Raw genomic sequence first — 16,165 nt, forward strand, 5'->3', positions numbered from 1 at the left:
CACTCTTAAACTCTGCTGTTATTTGGTTGTCAGTGTGTTGGCATTGCAAGCTATCACTTCAAGGTAACCTTAATTTTAATGAATGTAGAACACAGATTTCTTCCAAATAGAGGGAATTACTAAATACTAAATTACTAATTACTAAATACTTTCACCTGTGAAGGGCTATTTCTGGAGTCCTTTTTGAAGCACACTTAATGTTCAGGGCAGGTGGAGGAGGGAGGAGACAATTAACGTGGGTTTATATTTAAAGTGTTGTTACAAGAACACTTCAAGAAACATTTTACAATTTCTTCTAGCTTGGTCAAAGCAGTATGTTCTGATGGCCCTAAACAGAGCTGTAAATTATAATCTGTTCATGCTTTGGTAAATATCTCTACATGTAACCTTTAGGGCTTGGCCTTTTTCCAGTCCAACTACAGAGGCTAGTGACGCTTTTGAACTTCTAACACTGATAACGCATGAAACAAAGGTTAGAAAATTTTATGATTTTGAATTGTTGTCTTGGGTAACTAAGCACACTCGGCCAATTTGATTTGGCTAGCCAATTTAAGATGCAGTACTCCTCATAGGCAGCCATGATGATCTTACATGTCAGTGATGCTATTACAGTCATAAAGCACTAGGGTTTTTGCACAAATAGATGAATTCTGCCTATGAGAGCATGTGCTGCTACCATAAGATGCCTCTACAGGATATTTAGTCACTTGAGTGTGAAAGACATTAAAGTATGACAGCTTTAAAGTTGTGCCTAGTCTCTGTGATATTTAAACAAAGGATTATCCAAAAGTTGATGTGCCTAATGAAAGACAGATTTCTATTTAATCTATTATAGAATCATAGAATAGTTTGGGTTGGAAGAGGCATTCAAAGGTCATCTAGTCCAACCCCCCTGCAATGAGCAGGGACATCTTGAACTACACCAGGTTGCTCAGAGCCCCATCCAGCCTGGCCTTGAATGTCTCCAGGGATGGGGCATCTACCACCTCTCTGGGCAACCTGTGCCAGTGTTTCACCACCCTCATTGTAAAAAATTTCTTCCTCATGTCTAGCCTGAATCTCCCCTCCTTTAGTTTAAAACCATTCCCCCTTGTCTTATCACAACAGGCCCTGCTAAAAAGTCTGTCCCCATCTTTCTTATAGGCCCTTTTTAAGTACTGAAAGGTCACAAAAAGGTCTTCCTGGAGCCCTCTCTTCTCCAGGCTGAATTAGCACAACTCTCTCAGCCTGTCCTCATAGGAAACGTGTTCCATCCCTCTAATCATTTTTGTTGCCTCCTCTGGCCCCTCTCCAACAGGTCCATGTCTTTCTTGTACTGAGGGCTCCAGAGCTGGACACAGGACTCCAGGTGGGGTCTCACCAAGCGGAGTAGAGGAGCAGAATCACCTCCCTCGACCTGCTGGCCATGCTTCTTTTGATGTAGCCCAAGATACAATTGGCTTTCTGGGCTGCAAGTGCACATTGCCAGCTCACGTCCAGTCTCTTATCCACCATTTTGTGTCTTGTGTGCAGCTTGTTTAAGTGGGACACTAACATAACTTCAACTGAATTAAACTTTAAATAAGCTGGAACTTTAGTAGAGGTGTATATGTTACTTTAAGCTGTAACTGTTTCTTGAATTGAAAAATTTGAGGTATAAGTAGATTGGAAGTTCGAGATGAGTTGCTTTTAACTATAATGCTTTAGAGCTCCTGTTATTTAAATAACAGATCTCAAATGGCTGCTGCAAGAATTGAGATGAGAACTGGAACACTGGTCAAAACAAATAAAATATTCCACCAGTTGAAGAGATAAATATTAGATGATCTGTGTAGCTTAAAAATATGCTTTCTTTTATGATACTTGAATGTCGCTGTTTATAGTTATGTTATGCATCGCCACTTTGTTACAAAAGTGGACTGTTGGAACTTGCTGTAACAGGAAGTGATTGAATGTTGCAAGGTTTGTCACCAAAACTGCTTTAAGGATACTTCTTAAAGAAATTGTAGCAAGATTTTCCTGTAGGAATCAGCAAAGAAACTCTGTTAAGATAAGTGCATTCTGTTCAGCTGTGCCAAAAGGCTTTTGTACTGTCCATTGAAATGCCTGGTAAAATGGGCTGCTGGAGCGGATTCTTTTTGATCTGATTTGGTATAACAATTGCTAATGTTTAACCAAGGTTTCATAATTTGGAGCAAAACTGCCCTTGCTCAGTATTCAGAATTTGAAGAATCTTCACACTGTTCTTCTCATTTTTCCAGAGCTGTTTCTTAACATGGATGTACCAAATAGTCTGTAACTACCTGAGCTGATCTGCAGAACCACACTGCTCTTGTAGCATTAATGTAAGCTCATTGAACTCGTCTGTGAACCCTAAGGGTCCGTTGGTGTTGTAAGGACACCATTGAGGTACTTAAAACATCTAAGAATCCCTTCCAGTATAAACTGATAGTAATAGCTAATCCTTGGACTATTATGTCTTAACGAAAATAAGTCTAGATGCATAGAGATGATAGAACTGGAGTGCAAAGCACAGTATGAGCTATGATTAAGCAATGTTATTGCACTTAGGATGACTCGCACATGAAAGCAAGTCTTGCCCTGGCCCAGTATTCAGTCTCAAAGCTTTTCAGTGCCGAGTGAGCAGTGACTAGAGCTACTGTAGCTTTTCGTAACCTCATGTCTGTACTTGGATTTGGGTGTATTTGGGCCTCAAGTGCAGGGCTCCTGCTAAGAGGCTTGAACAGAGCTTTTCTTAATTAAATTTGAATCAAGTTTGATGTAATTAGTTGTGGGGCATTCTACTTGGTCTATTTTTTTGCCTAGTTAGCAGCTGCAGAATGTTCTCCATAGCTATACAATCTAATTTATGTGACCTGCTTCTTGCTATACTGTCACAGCTTGTGATCAGATGCCAATTTATAAATCCTTCTAGGTTACTAGTCGGCCAACAGCGTCGAGCTTTTGATCATTAGAAAAAGATGTGGTGTGGCTTTAACACTCTTCTATACATGATTTGCATGAATTTCTTCACTTACAAGATACTCTAGCAGAACATGTTATAATCAGCTGAAGAATGTGTGTTAATGAAAACTGCATCCTAGCATGCAGGTTAGCTCCATCACCATGAACTCTTCAACCGCTGTAATATTTTTTTTGCAAGTAACGAAGGAAACAATGAAGATTTAAAATGAATTCATAAATTGGGTACCTTGTTGATATTATAGGATGTTGAAGTTTTATGCATATGAATAGTGGTTGCTTTATGCCTTTTGTCACTCTCCAGAAAAGAGCCATAGACAGTTCTTTTCTCAGAATATCCTGGCGATAGGACGAGAAGAGCAGTCATAGTTCTGCTGGAAGATGGGACTGTCACTTGTGGTTGGGTCACATCACTTCAGGGTCTTTCAGCATTAGTGGTTGTCTTCAGTGCAAATACAGTACTGTGGCACGGTGCTTAAAACTGTACATTAACTATAGCTGAAGCTGATGGTTTCCAAGGCAGAGAACTGAGACTTTTCTGGAACCAAGACCTTTAATTTCTGGCAATGAGGTGCTTATACCTGGACCTCAACATAAACATGATGGTTCACCTAAAGAATCCTCTAACCTGACAGGGCAATAGCCAGAAATCTTTTATTTGCTGTTTGACTCTTCATTCATAAAGCAATGCAGACAGTGGTGACTGTTTGCTGGGAATTTGACAGCTGAGTGTCTTTTTGACCTGGAAGTGTCCAAGTTATTGTTCACCTGAGCCTGCCAGTCATAATGATTCATGGGGGGGGTTATATCATTACTTGTGCTCACTGTGCCCCATTATGTTGATAAAGCTGACTTACATGATCAGACTTCTGTCTTCTGCACACAGTAGATCTTTTATAGGCATGAAGTGTTTGTGCAGTCACTATGCTGTTGTGTAGACACGTGTACATGCAAGATGTGTCAGCTGAAGCAGGAATTAAATATAGGGTGCCTGTGCAGGTTAAGAATCCTGTGGGTAGATGTTAATTTCTCAGCTATGGTGCTCTGATAATCAGTTGGAAGAGCTGCTTTTAGCATCCCTATCCCTTCTGTAGCAAGGAGGTTTTGTGCAATTTTCCCTCTCTTCAAAGAATTAAATACAGATACTGTGGAGGGATTGAGTTATGATGAAATGGGCTGGAGGGGGGCTAAAACTGGACATGAAAATGCAATAAGACCTAGGTCTGCCTGAAGATAAACTTCTACTTACACTACAAAAAATACTTCAGGTGTGGGCTAACTTACTATTGAAACTGTTTTCCTTGAGGTTTGCACAAATTAATTCATAGGAATGCACAAAAGCTTGCTCATCCCACACTCTGAGGTGAAAGCTTCAGTGAAAAGTTGGGATTTTTAACTGCAGCATGTTCTTACCCCATGTGACATCAGTGGTGGATGCTCCAAACTCCATTTCCCTGGAAATGGATTTACTTCTAGGTGTTTTTAAAGGTTTCCTCTTGATGATTATCTAGATGGATATACCAACCAAAATGCAAGACTTAAAGAATACAGCTCTTTAAAGAAGTTAATGATTTAGGAAGCTATACTAATGCAAGATTACTTTGGGATGGGAAACATCCATTTTATGCCTCGTCACTCTTGCCAGTTAAATGCTAACCAAAAATATCATAGGAAATAGGAAGAAATTGTCCTTAAGCAGAAATTCGTTCTGTAACCTCAATAGAAAGACTGGGATTGTCTTACAATGTATTCAATATAGCTGTTATGTAACTGAACATATATTTATTCTTTCCCTAGACCGTACATGCCATTTGGCTTGGGGAACAGAACGCACCATGGGACAACCTCAAAGATATCTCTCCAGACGGGGTCTCTTACTTGGTTGATGTGTCTGCTCTCCTGACTGTCTTCACACCCAAAGGATTTATTTTTCTTTTGGAAATAAGCTGAAATCTTGTTTCTTACTGGAAACTGTCTACACTAAAGACTGCACGCATCATGGGTGATATGGCAAACAACTCGGTTGCATATAGTGGCGTAAAAAATGCTGTAAAAGAAGCTAATCATGGAGATTTTGGAGTTACTCTTGCAGAGCTCCGTTCTCTTATGGAACTTCGAGCTACAGATGCACTGCATAAAATACAAGAATGTTATGGAGATGTACATGGCATCTGTACAAAATTGAAAACTTCACCAAATGAAGGTAAGTCAATTTTGGCACTGTCATTGAGGAAACTCCATTTAGGAAAAACCTTAGCGAAGGAAACTGCTTCTTTTTTCAGTATAACGACGTTTATAAAAGTATTTCGGTTACCATAATGCTTCTTAGTCCTCTAAGGCAGAGGTATTCAATGGTAATAAGTAAGCAAGAGCTTTTCCAATTGGTCTAACTGCATGTGAGATGTTTGGTTAGTGGTGAAGTTGCACTTTGGAATAAAGTTCATTGATGTAGGCATCCACATATGAAACCGCAATGCAACGTAGCAATGTTTAACTCACTGTGGAAGTGTAAGTTTTGTGAGTAGCTCATATGACCTGTAGTTCACAACTGAGATCATGCTGTCATAGAACATGAGGTTTTAATAGTCTAATGCAGGGCTTATTAATGCTTCTGTATTGCTACCTAGCTCTTGTGTTCCCTAATGCAACAATTTTTGAAACTGGGGACATCTATGTTCTATTTGTACTACATTGAATTCCTAATAGCAGGATCTAGTTTTAAAATCTGTAATATTTCTGCAGATTTCTTTTGATCTATACAAAGCAACTATCAATACAACTTTAGGCACTAAAGGTACTGTCACTATTAGCAGAAGGTTTGCAAAGTGATCACACAACCTGATTCTCTAGAAATAAACATCTTTAAATGAGTCTTTGCCGTGTTGGACTTGATGGCCTTCTGTGAAGTGTGGCTACCCGATGTTTTTGCTCTCTAGAGTTATTACTCCAAGATTGACTGTACAAATATAAAGAAGGAAATATCAAGTCTCCTTCCTGAGAGCTTTTCAGAAGTTAACCTTAAGATCCAGCCCTCTTTTACTTCCCTCTGCCAATGTAAATGAAATCTATTAGCTTTAATTTGTGAAAGAAAGATGCAAGTCATATAGCTTAAAATATGTAAATGGTAGTATCCTGTAGACATATTTTTACATATTTTTATCTAACATTAACTCAAACTTAGCATGAAGTCCTGCTGTTAGTAGTGATTGAGAAGTACTAATATCAAGATTTTGGCTAAGTATGGTGTCTCAGCATTTAAGCACTTGCATAGCTTTTAACCAATGGGGTGTCAACGTTGGTGACAGCAAAGTACGTGCTGTCTTAATCCTGGAAAGCTGTTGCTTTCTGTTCTTTAGAAATGCTATGGAAAGGTTTGTCTCCTTGGATCATGAACATCCTACTAATGTCATTAGGCAGGGAGAGCAAACTCATTTTCACCGGAGGCCACATCGGCCTCGCGGTGGCCTTCAACGGACCGAGTGTAATTTTAGGACTGTATAAACATAACTACTCCTACATTTATACAGACCTAAACTTACATTCAGCCCTTTGAAGGCCACCGCGAGGCCGATGTAGACCCCGGTGAAAATGAGTTTGCCACCCCTGCTATATGGTATCTCTGGGTACATCTGCATTTAGTGTGTTTTGGCTTGATCAGCTTTTGAAGACAGACTCCTGATTTCCAGACACCTGAAATTATTTCAGTACACAAGCTGAGTTTCTCTTATCGAACCGAAGTAGCCAGCTCTCGTGCCTGACCTTCCAGGGAATGGGTGTAGACTAGTTTTTGTCTGAAGAAGAAATTAGTAAAACATCAGGACTGCAAACTTCTGTTCCTTGGCAATTAATGGAGTTGCAAAATTAGTGCCTGTGTGTGAAGCACTGCTGTGTACTAGCAGTGTAGCACCTCTTAAGAAGGCAGGAGCAGCAGTCTCTTGTTACCCTGTTGACCTGTTGCATAGTGCTGAAAGACAGTTTTCTTTCTCAGTGAAAAGGGCTGTAGCTTTCCACAGTCAGGAACTGAACTGAGGGCTGAATCCCATTTTGCGGTAATCTGCAAGGTTTAAGGCCCATTCTTACTGCAGGCTAGGTGGGCGTATGACTGTAGATGGCCAGATTGCACTAAGCACCAAATACCCGGTATGCTGCAGGGTTCACTTTATGTCCCTTAATGTAACAAGCAGGTTAACGCATGGGAATTTTGAGTGTCAGCGTGCTATAACTAGAAAAGGTTAGATGCCCTTTCCTGCAGATTGATTCTGCTGTACTGAGGACTGTGTGATCAGGGCCTTTCCCTTTGAAAAGGGTTTGACATTTAGATGTGCTGTCCTGCAATCATTTAAATATGATCACTAACTTGATAAAAGGGCGCCATCTTTTTTTGAAGTGTGGGAGCAGCTCATAAACACAGCAAGGCCTCAATAGTCAAATGTGATAATTAGTTCAGAAAAGGTTAAGTAAGATGAGTTAGAGCAGTGTCCTCTATAAAGGTGTCATTTTGCCTCTAAATCACTACATGAACCTTTAGAGAACCAGGCTACTTGTCAAGTAAGCTGCTATAAATTTGTCAGAGGTAACACTTGTAGAAGTAGAACTAGGTCTCTTCTTTTGTCAAATTCAAGTACAGAAGTGGAGACATTTCTCATGAAGAAAATCTAGGCAAGATGTATGCAGAAAGCTGCTCTGTTTACACTAGTTCTAGCTCTCTAAAATTTTGAGTGAACCCTTACAAGACCCTATGACACTTCTCTATATTCAGAGGCTTTCTTTATGATATGAAGTACTGACATGCATAATTACCAGTGGCTTCACAGCAAAAGTACAGGTAGTTCAGAAATACTACACAGTGAATGAGTTCAGCTTGTATAATTTCTTGAAGTTGTTAATATTAGGCAATGTTTGTTTTCAGGCAAACTGTGGATCAGACCTACCTGATTCGAAATGAGAAATGGGAACTGTCCTTTACCAATATTACTAAAAAAAAAAAAAAAGAAACTAAGCAGACTTTACTGCTTAGTATTTAATGTTTATTATGTCCATGTACACATGTACAAATGTATACAAATGTGAATAAATGAATGCTTGATGTATCTGTAATAGCAAAAGTCCTTCTATTCTGGAGAGAGGGACCACCATCTATATTTCCACAGGTCTACATAATTTTGATTGTCTAGTAGTTTCTACTTTCTAATAAAATTTGATATGAAGCTATAACTAGTCCCATGCCTAATATTTTTCAAAATTAACCCCAAATAACATAGACTATCCTTGTTAAGATACATAAAGAACAATACAATGGCATTAGTTGCAACCTCAGAACTGTAGATTGTGAACTACGAAATCGCAAGCCAGGTGGTAAATGTAGCAAGTTCAGTGATGGTGTATTATGGCAGATACTAAAAATACAAATGCTTTTTGTCTTTGCTAGGCTTATTTACTAATCTTCATTAAGTGGTTCTCATAATAGCTTGATTTTATATAGCCTTGTTGGAAAACACTTTTCATTCTTCAAAAAACATTGCTGTACACTGCTGATGTTCTGCATCCTGATACCCTGAGAAGGGAGGAGCAAAGTGGTGCCACTGACATTATATAATCAATCTTCCAAACTCTGTCGTGATAAAAGGGTGAGAGAAATAGTATCTGTTGCAAAATAGCTATATGTTGTATATATAATAGCTATAGCCTTTTGGAGTGGCCAAGCTGTCCTCAGTTTCTCTAGTTCTTCTCATATAGCTTGATTTTCAAAATGGTCTTGCAGTGCTCTTTGAGAGTGAAAGTAAGTAAAGCTTGTTATGCCTAACCAGTAAAATTGCTCCTTTGTATTAAACCTCCAAAGCCGTGAATTCCAGGTGGATCTAAGAGTGTTAGAAAAAATCCATTATATATGCTAAGAGTAGGTTTAATTCATTTCACTTTTGGAAAGATCTGCACATAATATTTTCCTTTTCAGTTAAGTGATTCTGTAGCAGTTGGTAGCATTTAAAACTGAGCTTTGCAGTTCAGTAGTCTTTACAAAGCATCTTGAAATATCATGTGATGGTTCTAGGAAATGTCTGTTAGTTGTGTTAAATACCCCACTTATTACGAAAGCTAGTTGCAGTCCTTGCTGTTCTTATTGATTACCTAGCATGTTTGCAATGCCTTGATATCACTAAGCAGTTGGGTTAACTAATAAAAAAATCCTCTACTAGGAAAACTGTTGTCTTTAAGCAGGCGCTTATCATAACCTTGGGGACAAAATGGTTGAAGTATCCAGATCTTTGCTCTGAACACAGCTGGATGTTTGACCTTTTTGCCTGGAAAAATGAGCTAGCAGCCTAAATCCTGAATGGTGGGTTAGGCAGCTGGAATCTGTTGAAGGAGTAAACTTACAGAAGACCTTGCGTGCATGACCTTACACTGAATATACTTGGTATTCCTTTATTTTTAAGGACTTGGCTAACTCTTGAAGTGCCCTTGTCCTAGTGAAGGCCCATCAGTTTTGCCTGCTAGTGTCCCTTAAGGATGGTACAAGATTTGAGACAGAGGACTCTGAAAGACATATGTCATATAAGAAAGAAGTGAGGAACAAAGCTGAGGTGACAGACCCTGCACAGTGCTAAATATGGACTCTCTCTAGGAGAGAGGAGACAGAAAGTGAAGCTTCAGAAGAACAAACCACTGCTATGCAGGCAAAAGCAGCATCATTAAGTGATTGCCTCCCTCCACATGACACCTGGAGAGCATCACCAGCTTTTTATAGTATTTGATTTAATAATTAAATAATATACAAATACAACATTTATAGTATTTTATATTATTTTTTAAATATTTCATTACAAGTGTACATGTATAAATGTAGGATTCCAGAATGTTATCTCTGAATATAGAATCTCTACAGAAATAACCAGAGCTGGCTTGACAGGCTGTGGTCTTGCTAAAGCTGCATGATGCTATTCACTCTCGATAGTAGTAACTCTGCTAATGATCTTGTCTTGCAAACTCATTTACTTTGTACAAAGGTATGTCAGTCACTGTTATTCTGTTCATATGTCATACTAAGTGCAATTAGGTAGACTATCAGCTTACTTTATATTACAGAATCACAGAACGGTTGGGGTTGGATGGGACAACATCTGAATGATAAAATATAGCTTGTTTTCTACAGTAACTCTGATTTAAGGATAATACTTATATAATTATATTTGACATATGGCTTTTCAGTATTGTTACTGAAACATGGAGTGGGACTTGACTCCATGAATAAGAAACTTAAATCACTTCTGATGTTAGGGTGAAATGCAAATAAGTGTCACTAATTTTGTCTTATTATTAAATAGGTTTAAGTGGAAATCCAGCAGATATAGAAAGGAGAGAAGCAGTGTTTGGGAAGAACTTTATACCTCCTAAAAAGCCAAAAACATTTCTTCAGTTAGTATGGGAAGCACTACAGGACGTTACACTAATTATATTAGAAATTGCAGCTGTAGTATCCTTGGGCCTTTCTTTTTACCAGCCTCCAGGAGGAAATGAATCATGTAAGTAAACTTTTTATGAACTCTGTATCTACCTGTGCTATACTACTGACTTTCCTGGTACAACATGCCTACACTGTAAATCTGATGGGAGACAGTAAGTCAGTGGAAAAGTAGCTTATTGTTTGTGATTGAGAGAACACGACTAAAACTCTAGCTTGCCTTAAAAGGACAAAATGAGATTTTCCCTTGTCATGGTCTGGTATGACAATGACCAAAATAATGCCAAAGGTCAAGTGCAAGAAGCAGGAACAAGGACTCATCTTAGATCCAGTCATGTTTACGTGCAAGTGGTTTTTTTCAGCTTTGCTTCAAATATTTATGCATTTTAGAATTTGTGATCATGTGCTTTCTTTGGGGAGCCACCAAGTCTTTTCCTTGATTTGCAATATGACACTGGTAACTTTCCAATTTAAGAAATGAAGCTATATTTATACTTCTAAATGGAAGATGAAGGGATCTGGCCTTAATTGAACTCAATTTTTGCAATCATAACTGGCTTGTTAAGATAAAGTGGGAAATGTTGAGAAAGTGGAAGGTGGTTAACTAATTGTCTAGTCTGGCATTTTTACATTATCATTTAACAAGATAATAAGGACAAGTAACTTTCTATATCAACTTCTTTTGTGTTCAGATAAGCAGAGATGTAAATTTTAGGTGGTTTAACTTCCTTGAGATGCTGTAGCTTTCAGGTTCTTTAGCTTCTTTGTGTGTACCCTTACTGAAAATAAATCTAAACCTGCAAAGAAGGCTAACATGGAAAATGTTTAGCAACTATTAGTACTTTCTTCGGTTTGACAAAACTTTTGTTGTTGTTGAAATAACTATCTGCATGAACTTTCTTAAATCTAAAACCTGTTTTCTACAGTATGTGGATCAGTAAATATTGGTGAAGAAGAGGAGGAATCTGAAGCAGGTTGGATTGAAGGAGCAGCAATCCTCCTATCTGTAGTTTGTGTGGTATTAGTAACAGCTTTCAATGACTGGAGTAAAGAGAAACAATTTCGGGGATTGCAGAGCCGTATTGAACAAGAACAGAAATTCACAGTCATCAGAGGTGGCCAAGTCATCCAAATACCAGTAGCTGACATAATTGTTGGAGATATTGCACAAGTGAAATATGGTAAACATATTTTTAAGGTTGAACTTTCTTTTATTTTTGAAAAAGGAACTGCAGTCAACATACCCAGTGATCTCTCGTAGGTGATCTTTTACCGGCTGATGGTGTACTCATTCAAGGAAATGACCTCAAAATTGATGAAAGCTCACTGACTGGAGAATCTGATCACGTTAAGAAGTCTCTGGACAGAGATCCTATGCTGCTGTCAGGTGGGTAACATTTGACAATTCTTGAAGAAAGTGGTTTGCTTGTGGGGATAAACTGGTTATTTAAAATTTTGAGGTTAAAATCTGTCAAACTGGACCTCAGCTAGGCTGACTCCTAAAAATATCCAAAAACTGCGCAACTAGTACAAAACTTCGTCAAAGTGAGTAGACTTTTAAAACTGACAAACATTTTGTGTAGTTGCTTATGGTTTTATTTTCCCGATAGTTTTGGCATTTGAAGCTCTAGGTGGTATCTAAACAAATCTTCTGGTTTCGTCAATGCGAGGTCTGAGAACTCATTTCCTTTGTGCTCTGCCATATAACTGTTTAAGTCTCAGTGGCAAACCTGATTCAATCTTTCAGGTACACATGTGATGGAAGGCTCTGGAAGAATGGTAGTCACTGCTGTAGGTGTGAACTCTCAGACTGGAATCATCTTTACCTTACTTGGGGCTGGAGGAGATGAAGAGGAGAAGGAGAAAGAAAAAGAGAAGAAGGACAAGAAAAGTAGGCATAATATTCTTAAATCGCTGGGGAGGGAGGGTTGAACTCCTGAATGTGACTGGATAAAAATATGTTCTAGTCATCTGAAGCCAGAAATCTTTTTTTTAAACCTCATACTTCCAGTAGGTTTCACAAGAAAAAAACCTCAGGTCCAGTTACCTGAGAGTACACTACTACTACTAACTCTTGTCACATGGATTTTTAGTTAAACTTCAAATGTCATTGATCAATTAGAGGTTGGAAAGTTTACAACTCCTAACCAGCCATAGCATCTATAAATTGTTAAAGTGCCATCCTGTGTAACTTCAAAGTACATTCATGTCTAATAGCAAACAGGTTATTACCAGTAGCTCAACCTAATAAGTATCTAGTTCTGCTTTTGACGGACAGAAAATGTCCCATATAGGAAGTTTTTCTATGACACTTGAAGGGGAAAAGCTTGTATCATTGATACTGCTGAGTTTGTGGATGTCTTAAACATATGTAAGACTTGATTTTGATAAAGGTGAGCAGACAGCTTCTTCAGAGAGACACACAAGGCAAATCCCTACCAGCACTTTTCTCTAAACTACTTTTAGGGGGATAAGGGGCTTGTAACCCAAAGCATTTTGGAGTTCTTCTGTGAAGCGTGAAATGAGCTGTCTTCCTCATTGTGAAGGACTTGGTCAGTAGCTAGAATTATAAGGTCACTTATCTAAGCCTTTATCCTGAGAATCAAAGCTAAGGAATGTTAACCAGTAATGTTTTGAGACTAGCTCTCACAAGGCATGTCAGCACTGAGCTTCACCAAAGCAAAAATTTTTGTAGAAACTGTTGTGAAGTTGACTGGATGTGACTGTGAGGATTCTTGGCAGAAAAATGTACTTTTCTTTCAGAGGAATATGAAATAGTAATGGAAAGCTGTAAATGGAAAGCCATACAGAAATGTGTTTAGGAATCCTGGTGCCTTCCAAATAAAGAGGCAATTGTTGAAAAGTGTGCTTTGTGCAGCAACTAGGATTGAACTGTACTTCTTGTCTTCTTGTCCTAACCTACAAATACTTACAGTTCTGACCCTTCTTGAAACTTAGTAAGTTTCTTCAGAAGTTACAAGAATTGAAAGTTCAAAATTAGTTTCAAGCTAAAGTGCGGTAACAAAGAGTAAAATTTCACCTGCAACACTTACAGGGATTAGTGTAAAACAGTGTCCATCCTTTGCTCTTTCCCTTACAGAGGAAGGATAACGAAGCAAGCAACAGCACCAGCTGCTACAGGAGATACGGAGAAGATTATAGCTTTTGTTAATATTCTGCCAGTGTATATTATTCTATAAGCAGAAGTCTTTTTGGCAAGTCGTGTTTTGGTATACCCTAGGGCTTGAACACCTGTGGGTTATTTGTCTTCCAAGACAGACAACTTCCTCTTTCCTTTAAGTTAGGTGCCTGATAAGATTCTCCTTGGTAAAACTCAGGTTAAACTAAATTAGCTTCTCTGTGACTGCTAAGAAGATTAAAGTGGCTATTTTTAGTTGGCTGTGAATGGCTTGGTTCAGGCTGAAAGCAAATGTATGTGCAAGGAGTTAGAAGTAACTAAAGTGTAGAACTTTGCTCTCGTAAGAGGGAAAGGAGAACTAGGAAAGAACAAGTATTAAATTAGGAGACAATGATGAGTTCTTAAGAAGTCTGAAGTGGCATCTTCTGGAGAAGGTGAACATGTTTTTTTTCCTTCCTCAGCTGTATTGAGGATGCCTGGAGGGGGAAATCTTGTGTGTAGAAGTCAGACTGTGTCTACAATAATAAGGCAGTGGAGGTATTAAATGCCATGCCAGACAGGCTGCTTCACAATTTGATTTTCTTCTACTTGAGTACTCTCATGCATCTCAGTCTGCTTAACCTGAGGCTGAAGATTTAACAAATTACCAGCGAGACTGAAAAATTCTGGGTTTTGTTCTAAGTCCATCAATTTTGTGCTTTCATCTCAGGTTATTGCAAATAGTAACCATAACCCTTGCTTTCTCTATTTAGGAGAAAAGTTTGTCACTTCTCAAGGTAGTATCTAAGCCTTTTTACTCAAAAATCCAAACAAAAATAGGTAGGGTTCCCCCCTGACCCCAATAAGCTGCATGTGATGGTCTTGTAGTTACCTTTAATGTTTTACTCATTAATTTCTTTCATTATTTCACTGTCCTTCTTTATGATCTCTTGTTGAACTCAATTTCTGAACAGAGGTAGGAGCTGTATTTTATTATGAACTTGAACTATTCTCTTAGCGGTGTTATATTGGTATGTTGCCAACAGATTATGTTCATGCTTGCGTAAATAGGGTTAGCATAGATCCAGTAATCCAGTGATGTACATCCATTAAGCTTTGGTGTGGATTTATAAATATTTTATACTACAGTAGCTTCTGCAATGTTGTACAAAAACACTGATTCTGGAAGTGAGTTCCTACAGTTCTTTTACAGTAGCAGTCAGATGTAGTTGCCAAGTGCTGGAAGAAGAGAGAGTAAGACTGAGGCCACCAGAATCACTTCAATGTCACAAATTTCCTTTCTAGAAAAATATTTAAGCAAGCCTTTTAAAAGCTTTCCTCACAAGTAATACATGTCTGTATCAGTAATTTGTGCAAACATAATTATGGTAGCATAACACAGCAGCAATCTTGTATGGGAAAAGTGAAGTCCAAAAGACTGACACAAGCTTTTTCTGAGAGCTGACTTATGCTTTTCAAGCCTCAGTTATGTCAGCACTCATCTCCAGTTTGTTCTACACTGTCTTTTAAAAATGCAGTTCCTTGTTTCAGCGTATGGTAATGTATGAACTGAAATGAACTCCGCACAGCGAATTTAAAATGCAACTTGTTCCCCTCTCTGACAGGTAAAAAGCAAGATGGAGCTGTTGAAAACCGAAACAAAGGTAAATGCAGGTTCTCTGATCCTTTCTTTTAAGTTCCTTTTTTTCTGAGAATGTATGTAATGAATGCATACTTTCCTATGAAAAAGCATATTGAATATTTAGATCCAAAGTGCTTATGCTAAAGATGGCGTAAGTGAATCTGCCCAGAACAAATGTTTAAATGAACTTGGTAGTCTCAACAGTGGTAAAGTAAACTTTGCCAATGATTTTCAAGCTGTCTTGTTGAGCTGAGTTACTTGGCTGGCTGTCAGATGCCCACTCAGCTGCTCGCTCACTTCCTCTCCTCAGCACGATGGGGCAGAAAACAGGAGGAGAAGCTTGTGGGTTCTTCACAGGCAAAACAGACTCAACTTGGGGAAGATTAATTTATTGCCAAATAAAATAGAGTCGGATGGTGAGAAACAAAAACAACTAAAAGCATCTTCCCCCCATTTTCCCCTTCCTTCCAGGCTCAACTTCACTCCCAGCTGCTCTATTTTCTCCCTCTGAGGAGTGCAGGGGGATGGGGAACAGTGTTTTTTGCTCAGTTTGTAAGACTTGTCTGTGCTGTTCCTTCATCCTGATGCTCTTTCCTGTTCCATTGTGAGGTCCCGCCCATGGGATACAGTCTTTCATGAACTTCTCCAGTGTAAGCCTGTCCCACAGGGTACAGTCCTTCAGGAACAGATTGCACAAGCGTGGGTCTCCCACATGGGCCACAGCTCCTGCCAGGAGCCTGCTCTGGCACAGGCTGCAGCTTCCTTTAGGGCACATCTGACTGCCGTGGCATGGGGTCCTCTGTGGGCTGCAGTGTGGATCTCTGCTTCTCTGTGGTTCCCAGTGGGCTGCAGGGGGACAACCTACCCCACCGTGGTCTTATCCACAGGCTGCAGCTCCCCTGCTCCCAGCACCTGGGCACCTACACTCAATAAACTTGTTTAAACATTCATGTGTAGTGTGGCATCTCTGGACACAAGGTACTAC

The 16,165-nt window shown here is 39.0% G+C and overlaps 1 protein-coding gene across 4 annotated transcripts in view; it reads left to right on the plus strand.

Moving 5' to 3' along the window:
- The window catches only part of ATP2B1 (ATPase plasma membrane Ca2+ transporting 1), a 65,679-nt gene that overhangs the window by 26,992 nt on the left and 22,522 nt on the right, over positions 1 to 16,165 (plus strand). For all 4 annotated transcript variants that reach the window (XM_065627105.1, XM_065627103.1, XM_065627106.1 and 1 more), the window contains 6 exons: positions 4,759 to 5,164; positions 10,284 to 10,481; positions 11,347 to 11,601; positions 11,682 to 11,807; positions 12,168 to 12,311; positions 15,164 to 15,202. In XM_065627105.1, coding sequence (XP_065483177.1) covers positions 4,960 to 5,164; positions 10,284 to 10,481; positions 11,347 to 11,601; positions 11,682 to 11,807; positions 12,168 to 12,311; positions 15,164 to 15,202 — 967 coding nt within the window. In that variant the 5' untranslated portion in view covers positions 4,759 to 4,959. The remainder of the gene's footprint in view (positions 1 to 4,758; positions 5,165 to 10,283; positions 10,482 to 11,346; positions 11,602 to 11,681; positions 11,808 to 12,167; positions 12,312 to 15,163; positions 15,203 to 16,165) is intronic.

The sequence above is a fragment of the Caloenas nicobarica genome, chromosome 1, assembly GCF_036013445.1.
Source record: "Caloenas nicobarica isolate bCalNic1 chromosome 1, bCalNic1.hap1, whole genome shotgun sequence".
In the NCBI taxonomy this organism is placed as follows: Eukaryota; Metazoa; Chordata; class Aves; order Columbiformes; family Columbidae; genus Caloenas; species Caloenas nicobarica.